The sequence below is a fragment of the Polyodon spathula genome, chromosome 6 (assembly GCF_017654505.1).
Source record: "Polyodon spathula isolate WHYD16114869_AA chromosome 6, ASM1765450v1, whole genome shotgun sequence".
Classification (NCBI taxonomy): Eukaryota; Metazoa; Chordata; class Actinopteri; order Acipenseriformes; family Polyodontidae; genus Polyodon; species Polyodon spathula.
Window position 1 is genome coordinate 36,587,613 of NC_054539.1, and position 18,528 is coordinate 36,606,140.

At 38.7% G+C, this 18,528-nt stretch overlaps 1 protein-coding gene across 1 annotated transcript in view; it reads right to left on the reverse strand.

Moving 5' to 3' along the window:
- Positions 1–2,379: 2,379 nt before the first annotated feature.
- The window catches only part of capn9 (calpain 9), a 55,954-nt gene continuing 39,805 nt past the window's right edge, over positions 2,380–18,528 (reverse strand). The window contains exons 14-20 of the mRNA XM_041252805.1: positions 18,452–18,509; positions 15,748–15,812; positions 15,421–15,489; positions 14,454–14,532; positions 13,728–13,844; positions 11,699–11,757; positions 2,380–3,283 (exon numbers count right to left, since the gene is read on the reverse strand). Coding sequence (XP_041108739.1) covers positions 3,257–3,283; positions 11,699–11,757; positions 13,728–13,844; positions 14,454–14,532; positions 15,421–15,489; positions 15,748–15,812; positions 18,452–18,509 — 474 coding nt within the window. The 3' untranslated portion in view covers positions 2,380–3,256. The remainder of the gene's footprint in view (positions 3,284–11,698; positions 11,758–13,727; positions 13,845–14,453; positions 14,533–15,420; positions 15,490–15,747; positions 15,813–18,451; positions 18,510–18,528) is intronic.

The window sequence follows — 18,528 nt, forward strand, 5'->3', positions numbered from 1 at the left end:
TTCTGATGCCAAATAACATGTCGCCACGTTGCACTTCAATGCTGAGGTGCACCTGGAACAGATATGAGGGGCAGAGGGCACTGGGGCTACATATCTGTCCTGTGCTGATAAGGCAGCTGGTTAGGGGGCCAGCCATCATCTTCATGGTAGGGAGGCCCATTGGGGTTGGTGATCTGAGAGTTTGGATCCCAGCAAGAGGAGGGGTCAGTGTTGATGTGGAGCCAGTCCCCAACTGCTCAGTGGTGAGGGGGAGGTCAGTAGGCCAGTCTTGGAGGAGATCAGGGAGTCCTCAAAGTCCTCCAGCAGTTTGACAGCTGCTTCCAGGATGTCCGGATTGTGGCATCTTAGCCAAACATGGGTCTCGGAACCAACCACATGGCAGAACTGTTCCATTGCAATAGCTTCACCCCTGTTTATTGGAGGGAGTTAAGCCAGTGCACCATGTGGTCACACAATTGCTAGGAGCCCACCCTGGTGCTAATATCTTGTGGTCTTTGGTACTCCCTGAAGCGCACCCAATGATTTTCCCCTGTGATGTTCAATCGCCGGATGGCCTGCTTGACCAGGTCGTACTGGTTGGCTTGTTCGTCAGTCATGTCCTGGTAGGCTACTGAGCCTCCCCGACTAAAGGTACAGCTGGATAGCCCAGTACTCCCGAGACTATAACACAATGGTAGCCAACCGCTCAAAGGTGACCCGGTATCCCTCCGGGTCATCCTCCGCTGTCATTTTCTGCGCCCTCACAGGTCCTGCTAGTACATGAGTTGCGTCTCTGATGCCGACCCTCTCGACCAGAACTGTGTACGTCCATCCCGTTCTGACACCACATGTGGGGAAATGGTTTGCAGTGATGATGCAATGCAGTAGAATAATGACCCAGGATAAAACAAAGCTTTATTGTTGCTTAAATAATATAACGGGCTAAACACAACAATGTGTAAAGCCCAGTCAAAACTCATGGGGTTCAGTCCCAAAATAATACTTATAATAATAACACGCACTTTAAGCACATACACGATCACCAGTCCAGTGAGTGCTCCTAGTGCAAGTGGTGAATTTATACAAGAACAGTGAAAACAGTAGTGCAGTGTAGTTCAAAGTTTGGTGCTGGCTTTGTAGCGACAGCTCCCAGATATATTAGCCATCTATAAATAACAAACGTGACAGTACAGACAAAACAACACAAAACACTCAGTTATTTTACAGTTGGTTCTCCTTTCGTAACCATAACAAAGGAACAGATTGCTTCGTCTCATCCCCTGATATACCCTCAGTAATGGGCCCTTTGGTAGCGAGTGCAATCGATTTTCCTCCAATCCGCGACTGCCACATCACCTACCACATTAAGGCGATGACTACTGGTATTGTGAATCCAGTCCCTTTCTGGATGGCTGACTTCCAACTTTCCCTGGAATGAATTACCAACCCATCTAGTCCGGGGCATTCTGTTTCTGTTATGCTATGCCTTTACAGATTGGGAAGGAGATTTATGACTTGAATTCACTCTCTATCACATTGATCCATTTATTTCAACTCCTGAGAGGGACCGAACTGATTCACAGGTTATGATTTTGATGATTTAAGTTGTAAATGGATGTTGACTTCTCTAGAAGCAGTGAGTGGCATGAAAGTATAACAGTGATCATTATTAAAAACAGGTAAACAGAAGACAAGAGTTTAAAAATGTTTTATTTTTTATTTTTCCCATTATTGTAAAGTAAATCACAGAATATTTCATAGAAAAACCTTAGTATTTCAAAAACATATATATATGAACATGTATGAACATAATGATAAAAGAACCCACACCAAAAATAGTACCAAAAAAAATAAAACAGCATACCTTCAATACATTCACACAACATGTTTGTAAGCTTACAGTAGCTACATCAGCACAATAAACTTGCACTTCACAGACCCAATGACCACTTCACCATGCTCACTCGCTCGCGCTCTCTCTCTCTCTCTCTCTCTCTCTCTCTCTCTCTCTCTCTATATATCTATATATATATATATATATATATATATATATATATATATATATGATATGCTAAATTCCCACAAAACGTCAACAAGGGTTTTTTTTGACTATGTTAAAAAAGTCCAGATCTCATTTAGTTCGGAACTATATGATTCAGACCAGATTAAGATCGATGGAGAAAGAACTCATTTAACTTTCTTGTAACTTCGGTGTTACGTTGGGTATCTTATCCACAATAACCGTTATGATAACTTACACGACTACAGTATACATGGTAACCATAAACATGTGTACATGGTGACACACACACACACACACACACACATATATATATATATATATATATATATATATATATATATATATATATATATATATATATATATATATAGAAAATATTTTTTTTTATCCCATACACCTTGAAAATATATAATTAGCTGATATGTGCAATATAAGCATACATGTTAGAAAACTTTTAACCTGAACACCTAAATGTAATATGTATAATCTAATAACAAAGACTGAAGTATGTAATGAAAAGGCAATGGCTGGATGCTAACTACAAATCATACCATTCATAGACGTCTTACCCTTCAACTAAAGAGCAAGCCCTGCAGTCAAGAGGCAAGCACAGGCTTTGTGTTGATATTAACTCATCAGTCAGTAGGAGCAGATTCACTACAAGTATATATCCTTTAATCACCTTGTATGGTATTGATCCTATTGGTATCAGACCCTTTTTTCTTTTATATTCAGATAAAGAATGAAAAATGTGGTCAGCCTAAATTTGTGCAATCTCAGAAAATATAACAATCGGAAGCTAATCTACTCCATTAGCCACCAGTACCATACAAGAGTTGTGCTGATACTTATTTCTATGAACTGGAAATGTTGGTTTTCCATAAGGCAATACATGTGAATGTGTTGTATAAGAGAAGTGTTCTTAGTTACTGTGTCATGTTTCCTGGTGTATATAAGCACCAAGAGTAGTTTTTTTGTTTTTTGAAAAGAACACCAAACCATTTTCAGTAAACAGTACAGTAAAAAAAAAAAAAATAACATGGAAAGATATAAAGGCAACAATACTTCAGAGAATATGTGGTAAGTACAGAACAATGCAGAAACCTTCTCACTGATGTTTTCTTTCCATCTGTGATTCTTTCAGCTTCATTTTTTAAGCTAAAAATAAACTGCAAAATAAGTAAGTTTTCTAGTATAATAATGCAAAATATGTTTTTCTTTTGTTTCTTTCTTCTTCTAGTCCTTGCCTGCTCTTCAGATATTCATGGTTAGGTACAGGAACTGTAAAGACAAAATAAAGCATTGTAACATCTGCCAAGGTTGTGAGGTTCCCATGCAGTTTAGAAACTCCAGATTCTATCTCCATTGTCGCGAGACTGTGACGTAGCATGCACATAGCACAAACATTTCTCATGCTGAAGTGTGCGGGAAAAACATGGTATGACTTAAAGGAGTGGTTAAATCACCTTCTCACACTAAAAAGCCATGCAAATTGACCAAAACAAAGTTTTTTTTGCATGTACCTTATGTTCACAATACTTCAGTTGTGAAGATCCCGTTTGTGATGTAACCTTGTGCAACTTTCTACTGTAACTAAAAGCCGTACTAAGGAAAACTGAGATCTACTGGAAGTGGCCCAGGCAAACTTCTTTGACCAAATAGGAAAACATAAGCATACAGTATGAGGGGTTTAGAGACTGCTTCATTGTGTATTCTTTTTAAGTGTCACCATTTATTTAATGTTTCAAATTATTGCCATTTGACTCAAAACATGACAGTGCTTTATAGTTTAGTTGTTTTATAAGCAAGGTTATAAAAAACATACCGCAGCCCTTTGCAAAGCACATAAATATACATTTTTTTTTTAAACTTTTTTTTTTTTGTGTTTGGTCATCGGATAGCTGATTGCTTTAATTAGACTAACTTTTCTGTTCCTTAGCAATATGATGCAATTCATTGTACACTAGCCTTAAGTAGCATATACCGGGTATCTACCAAGGACAGAAAAGTCATGTGTATACCCCTAAATATATTAGATAAGCATAGCAGGGAATTCATGCCTGTGGTCTCCTGTACTATTGCTACTGGCTGCCGAAAACACCAGGCTTGAGTGGCCGATAGAGTTGAAGTAAAATCTCTTAAACCTAATTCATTGAGCTAGATTTGTTTTAAAAGAACAAAAAAAAAAAAAAAAAAAAAAAATGTTGGTTTCACGATTTTGTTCAAAAAGCCAAATACAGGGCTGAACATCAGCTTGTTGCAAGATTTACAGAATGTAGTCGCCTGGGTGGATTAGCATCTACTGAGAAATGTGTTAAACTCATATGGACTATCGGTATACTGGACCCCCAGTAACAGCACGCATATACAGGGTGATTAGAAAGTAAGTTTACCACATCAATGCAGCATATCATTCATGTGGTGAACTTACTTTATAATCACTCTGTATATATACTGTAGAGCAGGGGAAGGATGCACAACCGCTCAGACAGATTAAGATCTTGAAAACACCACAACAAAGCAAACATTATACAAACGTCAAACATTTTTTAATATGTAATAATTTGCTATTGGATGTTGACAGCGTGTATATTGTAATAATGTAACGTAATAATGTAATAAAGCTCATAAGTAGGTTAGTTTAGGAGATATTGTTCCCCTAAACTAATGTAGTGTAGCAGGTTCCTGGAACAAGACGCCATGTTTAGTAAGGGTAGTGCTCTCCCTGTGTAACTTTTTTTTTTTTTTTTTATATAAATTTAATAGCCATGATAGTTTTTTTTATCATTCTCTCCCAATTTAGAATAGCCAATTATTTTCAGGCTGAGCTCACTACTGCCACCCCCTCGCTGACTCGGGAAAGGTGAAGACGAACACACGCTGTCCTCCGAAGTGTGTGCTGTCAGTCTACCGTTTCTTTTCACACTGCTGACCCACCATGCAACCACCTCAGAGCTACAGCATCAGAGGACAACGCAGCTCTGGGCAACTTAAAGGCAAGGCCACAGACGCCCAGCCAGACTAGGATGTGCGGTGAGCCGAGGATATCCTGGCCGACCAAAGCCCCCCCCCCGGCCTCCCCACCGGACGGCGCTCAGTCAATTGTGTGCCGCCCCCCTGGGAGCTCCCATCCACGGTAGGCAGTGGAATAGCCTGTACTCTAACTGCCGACGTCGAGGCTATAGGGCGCATCCCGTACTCCACGTGGCGCGCCTTTACCAGATGCACTACTTGGGAGCCCTGTATGACCCGTTTGTTTACTTTCTGTTTTGTGTTTAATAAATCCTGCACCACAGCCCTGACCACCACCCCTGTGAACCGATCCAGCGGCAATTGGTCAGGCCCCTTGGTTAATCAGCATCTCTCCAGCAATATGCATGCCTTCTATCGTGATTTTTTTTTTTTTAAAGTTAAAATGCATCACGTGTATAAATGTAGAAATCACACTCACCACTGCACTGGTGAGTGATACTTACTGATGCGCCACCTGCTTTTGCAAAGGGCGGTTCAACAGCGAGCCGGTGTGCTTTTTAAATTGTTATTTTGTGCACTTTTGGGGTCATTGAATGCATGAGCTGAAATTTAGTTTTAACAATGATATTAACACTTATATCGACTGTAGCCTGTAATTTTACATTAATTGTTTTCTGACGAAAGTATCATAACTCATAAATGTGAAGAAAAAAAACGTTACTAATTCTTAAATTAAAAGTTCAGTAAAATAACCAGAGTAGGCTACTTGTATTTATGACATGGTTCTATTGTTCATTCATAGCCCAGCTAGTACACCTAAAACCAATACGCAGCACGGATCCCCTCTTTCTGACGTTACTGGGCTCATCCATGTTTCCAAGAACCCAATATAAATTGTATTTATATATAAACAACATTCTACTGGTGAGAGCCATTAGATGAGCTAGTTAGTCAACACGTTGCTTTTTTCTGTGAGTAATTCTTTAGTGAAAGAAAGTCAATATCGCTGTAAATTGATTTGTTTTGATTTTGTTTTTATTTGAAGCAGTCGGTACATGGGAATGCAAGTAGTAGGCTATTGGTAATAGTAAATGTCCAAATCTACCAACCCTACTTATGAACCACCCAAACAGCACAGCAACTTTACTGTTTACCACCATTTCCACATTTAGCCTAGTTATTGATCAGTTTAAATCTGTTTAGATTAGGCTACTCAAAAAACGTATTTACGCTTCGGTATCATGCTTTCAAAATGTTGCATAAGAGATATAGCATCTAGACTATCAAGGATGCTACAGTTCACATGCATAAGTGCAAGATGTGAGTCTTTTTTTCTGTGCTGTGTAGCCAACTTTTAAGTCATCTGAGAGGAGAAAAAGACTGTTCTGACCCTGCAACAGATATCGGCAAAGCGAGATAGTTTGTTGACTGTCAACCTCCTTGAACAGTTGTCGAGTTTGTGGCTATAGAGTGCTAATGAATTCTGCCAAAGCGGCAGCCGCATTCTTAAGATCCTTCGCTAAATCATCCAGCACCATTAACTGAAGGTGTAGCCTCTGCCTATTAATCTGTTGCAGCTGCCTAGGTAATGTGTTCTCCTCAGGTTCCTGATGATGAAGTTGGCTTACACAGGATTTTATCCGTTTGGGCTGCAATCTGCATGCAATCTTGGTCAAAGTGTCATTGACACCAGATCCAGAGCTTTCAAGATGCTTCACTGATTTTCAAACAAATGTCTTCTGTTTCCACGGTCTGTCTGTAGCAACCTGGTGTTCTGCAAATCCTTTTTGACTGAGTTAGTTTTAAATATTTTTTGGCTGGAGCAATACTAATTGGTTAAAACAGTAGCTTCATGACTTTCTTGCAGGCAGTTCAAATGCTCATTCATAAACTAAAGTTAATGAGAAAAGTTGCCGGAGAAGTGCACTACCCGCACTTCTCTGTTGATGTGGGAATCAAATGGATCTTACAGACCTGCCTCAACAACTCAGAAATAAAGTTGATCCTTTGGTCAGTTGAAATCTCCCATGGGGAATATCCACTGGAGAGAAAAACTTAAGCAACTCTGTGGTGACTGACTGCACGTTGATGTTGCACAAGGTACTACCTCCAGATACTGTGTGGTGTAATTAACAATTTCTAAAATATACTTGTATCCAGACACAGGACCTTCCAACATCCAGTCTTATCCTCCCAAAAGGGGTAGGAAAGAGATAAGTAACTGGCCAGGTGTAGTCAATAGGCTTCCCATTGATGAAGCTGACTTGTTCCCAGGCTGTTCAACCATGAGGACAACCTTCTGGGCAAATATGTCAGCTACAGCCAATGAAGAAGCTTCCAACTGGCTAGTCCGAGAGGGGTGTAAGAGGTTCTCACTAAGCCCTTCCTTTTGTCTTGTTTGGGCCCTCAGCTTTATCTGCCCTGCACTCCCTTCGTGGTTTATGAGGCAGTAACAATGGTTACAGCTTGGGGTTTTGCAGGAGAAAGATTTCTCTAGTTGTTTCATGCCCTTTGCCCATTGTCATCAGTGAAGGTTGTTTGATTCCTAGTGGAGATTAGTACCACTTTAGCTGCAACTGACTGGTCAAAATACCACAGTCATGCCTGAGAACCACAGGGTATGGCAACCTTTTAGCAACAGCTACAGCTACATTAGCTTGCTATCAACAACCTGCCTAACTTTGGTCATACGGTTTCCTTGATGTATCCATGGATGCAGGCAATCAGAGGTCACTAGGATTTACCCCACAATAGCTCCATGTCAATAAGGGTTTGCCTATCTCTGGAGTACTAAAAGGTGTGACTACTCCTTACCCAAACCTGCACAGGCACAAGATAAGGACCTTCCCAATCATTCCCAGAGTACTTACCTTCATTCAGGGCCATTGAACACTCCACCAGGGAAAAGGAGCAGCTGAAATGTCCAGGTTCACCACAAGTATGGCATGTTTCTGGAACTAGAGGGCACTCTGGCAAGTTTACTGTTCCGTTATCTAGCAACTAGCAGGAGTTGTTTAACTCTTAGCCCATTTGGGGGACAGTCGAGGCCTCATGTTAGTTGCCGTCGATCTACCCCCTGGTGGCTGCGGTGCTTGCACACCAGTCAGTCAATTGCCAGTATAGGTGCTAGCTCATCCTTCAGTGGAAACAGTTCAGTAGCCAGGATACCGGGGCATCCCGCAGCATCAGCATCAACAAAGTTTTCAGCTAACCACAAAGCCTTGCCGTGGTGGTGGGTCTGTGCTGACAGACCCATGCCTGCACATAAGGTGGTACCACATGGAGAAATTGTTCCATCACAAGCAGTTAAATTATTTGCTGGTCCTGGCTTCTGGCTGCAACCAGCAGGTAAAAAGATCATTTAGTTTCTGTCCATTAGTGCAGGGTCTCTCCCCTGGGTCCATCAAGAGGGTTTGAAACCTTCAGTAGGTTTCTTCTCTGATGCTGAAGCAATCTAATTTGGCTTCATTGATAGCAGTATCGTAGTGGTGGTGTCATCCAATGCCCGGTAGGTGGCCTCTGCTTCCTCTGTCAGGCAAGGGGCGAGATTGGAGGCCTACCGCTTCTTTGGCCACTTGGCTGCTTTTGCCACAATCGTAAATGTCACCATGAAGGCTTCAGGATCATCATCATCTCTCATCTTTTACAATTGATGAGATTTCTCCATATTGTTTCCAAAGCCACTGGTGAGCTTTCTCGGTCCACTAGGGTGATTATGAGCTGCTGCCACTGCTAATACCTTAATTTCTTACTCAACAAGGTAGTACCAGATGGGGGTGCATAGATCCCACACTAACACCAAGATGGCCGCTGCCATCCCTCCTATGATGAAGAGCATGTGCTCTATCAGTGAGGAGCGCACTCCAGATCATGAGGCTGGCATACATGTTGGCGCTTCTTCCCTCCATCACAATCAGGAAAAAATATCTAGATATCGTACAAAAATTACAACAGCACAGCAAATAGTATTGAACTCATCATAGCTTTGCCCATTAAACACAACCCCAAACTGTTTTTTTTTTATGTTGTGGAATTTAAAGAACTTTCAGGGAAGAAGTCAATAGCCTAAGGGACTATAAGGGAAATGTAGTGGAGGACGAAAAAGAAAAACCCATTGAATGACTACTTTGTACAAGTTTTCACCAGCGAGGACACCAACAACTTGCCCCAGTCACTGTATGTCCTCAAACAACCTTAGATGCACTTAATATAAATCACACTGACATACTAAGAGGACTGGATGCTCTCAGAACTAACAAATCCAAACAAAAGTCCAGACGGCATATACCCTAGAAATTTTAAATAAACACAGGAGGTCATCGTCAAGCCTCTGGCACAGAATATTCACAAGTCAATCAAGACAGGGAATGTCCCAGGGGAGCGGCATGTTGAAAATGTAATACCCATATGTGGCAAAGTGCCCGCCCCTGTGTGTATTTTGTGTTATGTGTTGTGTTTTAGTGTTAGTGTATAGTCATTGGTACACGGGATATAAACAGGTCTGTGTAACACAAGTGTTTAAAATGTATATTTGTATTTAGGCACGAGGATTGCACAGCACTTCACGTGCAAGTAAAAAGTAATATACATTTTAAACACTTGTGTTACACAGACCCGTTTATATCCCATGTACCAATGACTGTACACCAACATTAAAACACAACACATAACACAAAATACACATAGGGGCGGGCACTTTGCCATACCATATTTAAAAAGGGAGGTAAAGTGGATCAGGAAAGGAGAGACCCAACAGTCTCACCTTCATAACATGTAAAATCATGGAATCAGTCGTAAGAGGGAAACAAGAGGAGTATCTATGCAGCAATGGCATCACAGGAGACAGCCAGCACAGATTCAGAAAAGGGAGCTCCTGTCTGACAAACCTCTTAAACTTCTTTGAAAAAGTCACTGCAACAATGGACACAAAAAATAGGCTTCGACTTCCAAAATGCCGTTGACAAAATGCCATATGAAAGGTAGATCCTTAAGCTGCAATCGGTGGGTAAACAAGGTAGTATATGCAAGTGGATACAAAACTGGTTATTGATCTGTAGCTCGCAGAGCCTACTTGTAAGAGGGGAAACCTTTAATTGGGGCAATGTACCCAGAGGAGTGTTGCAGGGCTCCGTCCTTGGACCACTGATGTTTCTTATCTACATCAATGGACTTAGACCAGGGGATAATTAGCAAACTTGTCAAATTTCCAGACACCACAGCTTGGGGGAGTGGTAGACATGTTTACAGCCACCCAGGAAATCCAAAAAGACTGCATACAGAACTGGACAGAAATGTGGCAAATGGAACGCTTGGGAATATAGCAAAAAGTGTAGCGCACAAACCTAAGGAGGTTATGATGAGGTTATAAAAAACGTGAGACCAGGCTTGGAATACTGTGTCCAATACTGGTCACCGAAACACCAAAGGGACATTGTAGCCCAGATGTTCTCCAACTTTTTTTGTACACGGACCCCTTTTCAAATGGAACATTAATCCCTCACCCTCCAACTGATTTGCTGCTGCTAAGCAGGTGACCATTATTCGAACAACTGCGGACCTGACACACTGTGTTGCACCGTCTACCCTGCCCAAAACACAAGAAAATAACAGTGCTCAAACCCAATTTCACTAAAAGAGCCAACACCCTTAGCAAGGGAGTCTGAGATGATATGGCTGTCACCAGCAGCATTGTGTAAACAAAAAAATAGATTTGTCTGTTTTACTCAGTAGGCTGTGAAAAAAAAATTCCCCTGTAATATTTTGCTGAACCCTGGACAGTCTCTAAACACCCCCAGGGGTCTGTGGACACCCGTTTTGAGAACCACTGCTGTATTTCCAAAGAAGAGCAACCAGACTAATCCCAGGACTTAAAGGACTGAACTACAAAAATGACAAAATAACTACATCTCTTTAGCCTGAAACAAAGAAGAATCAGCAAGGACATGATTGGAGTCTTAAATTTAGAAGGAGCTAACAAAGTTAACCCAAACCATTACTTTAAATGCAGTGCAGAAACCAGGACCAGAGGACACACTTAGAAATTAAGTGGAGATAGAGAGAACAGAGGGAAGGAGACCCTTCTTCATGCAGAGATTGGTGAGTGTATGGAATAGGTTACTTAGTAATGTTGAGGCAGAAACACTTGGATCCTTTAAGACACAACTTGACAAAGTTGAGATCAATCGACTACTAGGAACCGGACAAGCTCCTGTCAGTCATAAATTTTCTTATATTCTTAAATAAAAAGATGCCTACACCACATAGCCAGGACAGCAAAAAATATTTATTTTCTAGCTGAAGACTACAACAGTAAAATGTATTAAGAATAACACATACAATTACACAAAGAGCTTATTCACTACTTCCCTTGACTTATTGGGCTCTATTCATAAAGCTTTTCCTCATGAGATATTTAAAGAATGTTTTGTTCCTGAAACTGTTCTGGACTATTGATGGTTTCATAACAGTAAAGAACAGTTTTGTTAACAAACTTGATTTTGTTAATAAAATATATATAAAATATATATATATATATATATATATATATATATATATATATATATATATATATATATATATGTTTTAAGCTTTGTGAATAAAGCCAATAATCACAATAATACCCTTGCTCACAGAGAATTCCCAAAGACATCTGGCATTATTGCAAAAAGCAGCGGTAGTAAAACAGGGATATTAAATAACGGTTATAGTAAAAAAAATGCTTACCTGTGAAAAATCCAGAGAAATGGTCCCAGTTTTCTGCCTATCTAATGCCATAAATACTCCTGTAAAAGACAAAACACGTGTGTTAAAAATGTTATAATATTTGAACAACATAGCAGAAATTACATTATGCAAATGTTCTTGTTTGCTGTGGTTTTTGTTAGGGCACTAGGACTGTTTTTTCAAAGAGTGGCTGCTACATGAGAATCAGCAATACCAGCTGGAACATTTTGATTTCCACAACCCCTTTGTTGCCTTTACTATTATTACATGCTGAACAACAACTTTTCTATAAACTTTGTTTTATTCAGTCTTATTCTATATGGTGGTTGTGAACGACCGATGTATAATAGGATTGCACTTGTAAGACCTCATCTTGAATATTGTGTGAAAATAGGAGACACTTTTTTACACAGAGAATTGTGAGGGTCTGGAATCAACTCCCCAGTAATGTTGTTGAAGCTGACACCCTGGGATCCTTCAAGAAGCTGCTTGATGAGATTTTGGGATCAATAAGCTACTAACAACCAAACGAGCAAGATGGGCCGAATGGCCTCCTCTCGTTTGTAAACTTTCTTATGTTCTTATGTTCTTATAATAGGGTTGATGATAAAACTGGTGACCTCCATTTTTAAAAACCAAACACCAGTATATAAACACAGCACCATCAATACCAAAACCAACAATGGCCTGCAGATTTATCTGTGGAAAATTGAGAATTGTGTGGTTGAAGAAATGGAAAGTAAAATACCGCTGTTCATAGAATGAATGCTAAGTTTATTATTATGAAATGTTTAATTTAGTCTCCTGGTTAATATTTTAGTTTTTTTTTTTTTTTTTTTTTAAACCTTCAAAACAATGCATATGCCAGAATTTGTAAAATATAGCCATTTTCTTGGGCATGTGAAATAAAATCCATGATTCAGAAGTTGATTGACCATTCTTTGAGAGAAAAAATGCCAGTTATATTAATTCACTATAAGATAAAAGTCTAGCTGGAACTTTTTCTTTACAACTTTAAAATATTTTTTAAATTACGAGCAGCTGTTAATAGTAATCGCTATTGTTGATCTTAATGTAATTGAAGGCTCTCGCTAAATGCACCCATTTAGCGAGACCCTTCAATTACATTAAGATCAACAATAGTGATCTCCCTTTCTCTTCTTAACAAACTAAACATGTTGCATTTTTAAATTATGTTATTTAAAGATTAAGTATTAAGTTCCAAAACATATATTGTTATACACCCCACGTGTTGCTAAAACTGTTTAAATAAACTCCCTATAATTTTTTCATTTCAGTGTTAACATCCTTTTTACACTTAAAATTTGAAAGTCTGTTTCAAAGCTCTATTCAAGATGTCTGCTCTAGTGCACTTGGGTTTGAGATCAGACATGTGTCCTCTCTCTGATCACCGTATACTCTTGAGCTTATAACTTTACAAAGCACTATTTTACACAATTATTATAGCACATGAATCACAATATAATGTTTTTTCAAAATTATTTTCAATGATTAAATACATCATGCAGAATCTTTATTTTGCATCTTTATTTGTATTTCATTACAATGATAAATAATGTATTGATAAAGAATATTAAATACTTTTCTATAAAGTATTTGTTACCTTTAATTGCCTACCTAAAGGCTAGCTATTATTTTAAGTTCTACAGTTATTTACTACTTTGGACACAAATTACATTAAATGCTAAGAAATATTTCAACATGTTTCAAGTCTTCTACAGTGTTACAAAATGATACCACTATTTCATATTTCATGGGGGACCAAATTTTGTGTTACAATGGCATGCCTGGGTTGAACAATCCCAGTCCCCGTTGACATACAAGATACATGATTATTATAACATCTTTACAAACTGGGCATCTCAGACCAAATGAAGGTGCACAACACTTAACATTTATGGAATTATTCTGTTAGTTACAATAACTTTAAAGGTGATCACTGGAGCTGGCTACAGCTAGCACCATACCAGCAGACACTAAGCAGACTTTTCCTCATTTGTTTACTTACTAAATGCGCTTTCCAGACGAACAATGCAAGTCAAGTAGTCATCAAAATCAATCTCTAACTTTGAATCGGCATATCTCAAGACCAAAAGCTGCAACAGTGTGTTGTTCAGTGAAATCCCTAAAGGAAAAAAAAGTACATTATATATATATATATATATATATATATATAATATATATATATATATATATATATATATATAATATATATGGGCTGCAGTGCATTATGAGAAAATATTTCATCGAGGGGTTATGTGAAATCATAAACTACGAGAGTGAAGAGTAAATATTTTTCTGGAAATGCACTGCAGTCCATTTGTTATTTTTTAAAGTTACAGGGATTTTCAAAATATGATAAAATATGTTCTTGTTCAAGATATCTATCAATAGAACATGCCTTTCTCGGTTCATACTGACTGCCGCCTCATTTCGTAATGCATAAATGACAAGTGTTGATAAGTGTTGAATTCAGAATAGTATTGTAGCAATCTTTAAAAAGATGCCACCTACTGGGTCTATAAAGAAAAACTCCAGTGTTGCCCCATCATCGCCGATCTTGTCGCCTGTGTATGGAAGGTTCTTATCAAAAGTATAGCTTTTGTTCATTTTGTCTTAAATCCTGCTGAGCTTTACCACTACATTGTCTCTGTAATGTCAACTTCTATTCAATTCTTAAAGGAAAGTAAACTATATTCATATGATAGTCTGCAGATGTTTGTTTTATTTTTACCTAATGCCTTCAGGGTTGATCGCAGCTCGTAGGATGACATAGTGCCAGACCGGTCTGTGTCATAAGTGAAGAACAAAGCCTAAAAAAAAAAAAAAAATAAATCATTAAATCACAACTGGGGAAAAAAGTGCAGTCTGAGTGGCTGCGCATGTACTACTGGTACATGTAAATGTCAAGTTGAGTAGAGCTCTAGATCGGGAACTGAACAGTTACAAGTTAAATATGTACACAAAATAGTGAAAGACTGTACAGATTGTGAAGCCTAGTCAGCCCTAACACGGTGTAGGGCTTGCAGTGACAAGCCTGATTCTTAATATATATATATATATATAGATATATATATATATATAATATATATATATATGATCATAACTGATGAAAGTAGTAAGGTTAAGCAGAAGCACACCTTGCAAAAGAAATGTCCGCTAATGAAAAAAAGCAGAGATATCTAAACAAATAAAACAGACTGCGCAACAAAACTGTATTAGTCTTTCTTCTACGTTTCAGCATATGAGTGAAAAGGGCGTTGAGACTCTGGTAGTTTATAGCATGGTGTCATCTAAACATGTTTAAGTTCCTGAAGGAATATCTAAAATAAAAAAAAAAACTGTCAATTTAAAATCTAATTTCTGAGCAATGCTGTTGCATTGAATGTTAACACTCAATTCAGTTGCATTACATGCACACAATGAACAGGCGTGACAGGCCACCGATTCAAATGTAAGCATTGGTTCTGTGAGACAGAAGTGTGCATTGTTTAAAATGACTTACTCAAAATTAAAGGATTATTGACAAAGAAAAAGTAAAGGGGGGAAAATGAAAAGAAGGTGAGAGAACTGTTGGAATATAGGACAGTGTAGGCCTTCTCTTATGTGTATGATAACTAAGATGGATTTGAAGTGTAAAAGGTTGAGAAACACTTGACCATTTAAAAATGCCCATTAGAATTGACAGGCAGTTTACTTACAATCCACTTCTTTATTTTATCCCAAAAGATTTTGAATTCATCAAACTCAATCTTCCCACTGTTATCTGCCTATTTGTTTTTTATATAAAGTCAAGAAAAATATTTTTCAGACAACATTCATGAATAGCATTTAAATTATTATCATATTTGGTTTTACACATGCTTGTAGTTTTTCCTTTGCAGTGCGTATACACACGTAATACTTTCTAAGAAAACTTGTAAATATCCAACATACTTTAAAAGTACAAATTATTGTCAAGTTATTGTTTGCCATAATATCCAAAATTATTGTAATACAAATATTAGCAGTTTGACAATAAAGGATACATCCATCAAATTGATAATGCTGTGGCATGTGTTCATTGATAGGCCATCAAATTTGATCTCCCTGCCTGCAAAACAGCAACAAAACAATTTAAATGTTTATATTGTATTAAGAGCAAACAAAAGCAATAATATATATGTATTCATTGAAGAACATATTGGGTGGGGTGGTTGTTCCCTTGTCACATATTACAAGTAGTTTATTGTCCATCAGTTCCCTGTGTTGCACCTGACATTCTCAAACAAAGCTCTACCCATGTTGTAAAATTGTAGTTTTTATGCTTTCAGATTAGATCACATGACTCATCATTCATCATTGTATCTACTTTGTGTTAATCTATGTAGCACCTCAACACAGCCTATGTCTATGTGTAACAAAGTGCCCGCCCCTGTGTATATTATCTGTTATGTGTTGCGTGTGGTGTGTTTAAATGTTGGTGTATAGACATTGGTACACGGGATATAAACGGGTCTGTGTAACACGAGTGTTTAAAAATGTATATGTGTATTTAGGCACGAGGATTGCACAGCACTTCACGTGCAAGTAAAATGTAGTAATATGTGAGCACGGGGAATTGCACTTTATTAATTCACGTGCTGGGATTCAAGTGAATAATTAATTGGTAATTGAATCCCAGCACAATAGTATATATAGATGCACGTTGTCACATACTGGGTTTTTGGGTGTTCGGTGAGCGGAGAACGGGATTGGAGACGGAGGAAATAAGTAGTAATAATAATAATAATAAGAGGGGAAATTATCCGCTCACCGTGTTTGTCAGTGTCTGTCCGTGCACCGTTTTGTTAAGTTTAGTCTGTTTTCGTTTGTCTATTTATTTTGGCGTAGAGTGCCGTGTCCTGTGTTTTTCGTGTTTGTTAAACCTTTTATTTTGTATTAAACCGGCGCCAACAGGCGTCTTCATCATTTCATTTCATCTGTCCTGTGTTTTGTGTATTTCATTACTTTTCCTGGCTCTGACGCCGCCCACTTCGGCCGTCTCTGTGACACGTGGTGGCAGGGTGGGATCTCTGCCTTCCTCTTCTGTGGCAGTTCCTCCTCTCCCTCCTGGTAGGGGCAGCGGAAGGGACAATTGGCAAAGAGATGGTCCTGGTTGCAGAGGAGGCACCCCGGCAAGGACTGGTTACATCGCCGGGGATGTCTGGCCCTTAGGCGGCACTCCTCCTCCCTGTCCCTCACCTCTTTATCCTCTTTCCTGCTTCTCCCCATTTCTTTCTTTTTTTTTTTTTTTTTTTGTAATCCAAAGACGCCCCTTTTTTTTTTTTTTTTTTTTTTCTCCCACACAAAAAAAACCTCTCCTGGTCTGACGCTTGGAGGCGCTGTTAAATCCCACGCAGGACACCACGTGTCACAGAGATGGCCGAAGTGGGCGGCGTCAGAACCAGGAAAGGTAAGGCAATACACAAAACACAGGACGGATGAAATGAAATGATGAAGACGCCTGTTGGCGCCGGTTTAATACAAAATAAAAGGTTTAACAAACACGAAAAACACAGGACACGGCACTCTACGCCAAAATAAATAGACAAACGAAAACAGACTAAACTTAACAAAACGGTGCACGGACAGACACTGACAAACACGGTGAGCGGATAATTTCCCCTCTTATTATTATTATTATTACTACTTATTTCCTCCGTCTCCAATCCCGTTCTCCGCTCACCGAACACCCAAAACCCAGTATGTGACAACGTGCATCTATATATACTATTGTGCTGGGATTCAATTACCAATTAATTATTCACTTGAATCCCAGCACGTGAATTAATAAAGTGCAATTCCCCGTGCTCACATATTACTACATTTTACTTGCACGTGAAGTGCTGTGCAATCCTCGTGCCTAAATACACATATACATTTTTAAACACTCGTGTTACACAGACCCGTTTATATCCCGTGTACCAATGTCTATACACCAACATTTAAACACACCACACGCAACACATAACAAATAATATACACAGGGGCGGGCACTTTGTTACACTATGTCATATATGTATATATTTATTTTATATATTTTTTTCAGTACTACAGAGTGAACATTTTGGAATCATCTTGCATTCAATCAAATCTAGCAAAAGAATGACAGGGCAAATTGTAGTATTCAAAATGACACCTTAGCCGATATAAAGCTTGAATTAGGAAAGTAATTCTCTGAATTGACCTGTTTATTTGAACGTTAATGGAGTGGTTTAGTCCTATAGATTTCTATAGAATAATGTAGACTTTTCCAATATAAAACAAAACAACACATTGGACAAAATAAACAGACAATACAGACATGGAACAAACAAACAAGTATCGTGCTGGTGTATAACATGCGTAGCAATTGTTATATTTAAGCTTTTTCTTTGCTTTACCACCCGACTCTCGTTCCGCCTCTGACCACACTAACCCTGCTAACCCACATAATCACTTTATTTATACAGCTGTGACTGGACACTTAATTCATTATTTGATCACTTATTTAATTCACGTTTCCATGTGTTTTTGCAGGGAGGATTTTAACTTCCTCCCTGTCACCACAATTCCACACACACACACATCTCCGTGCTCACATACCAACATACTTTTTAATTCACCCGTGCTACATAACCCACACTATACACACAGTACACCAAAATAAACCCAGGGGAGGGGGTTACCCCATCACAGTATCATGTCACATTCTTTGACATCATTACTTACGTCTTTTAAGTACGTCATTCAATATTTCCTGAAGTTCATAGGCACTAATCGCCCCATCCTAAAAACAGAAAAAAAAA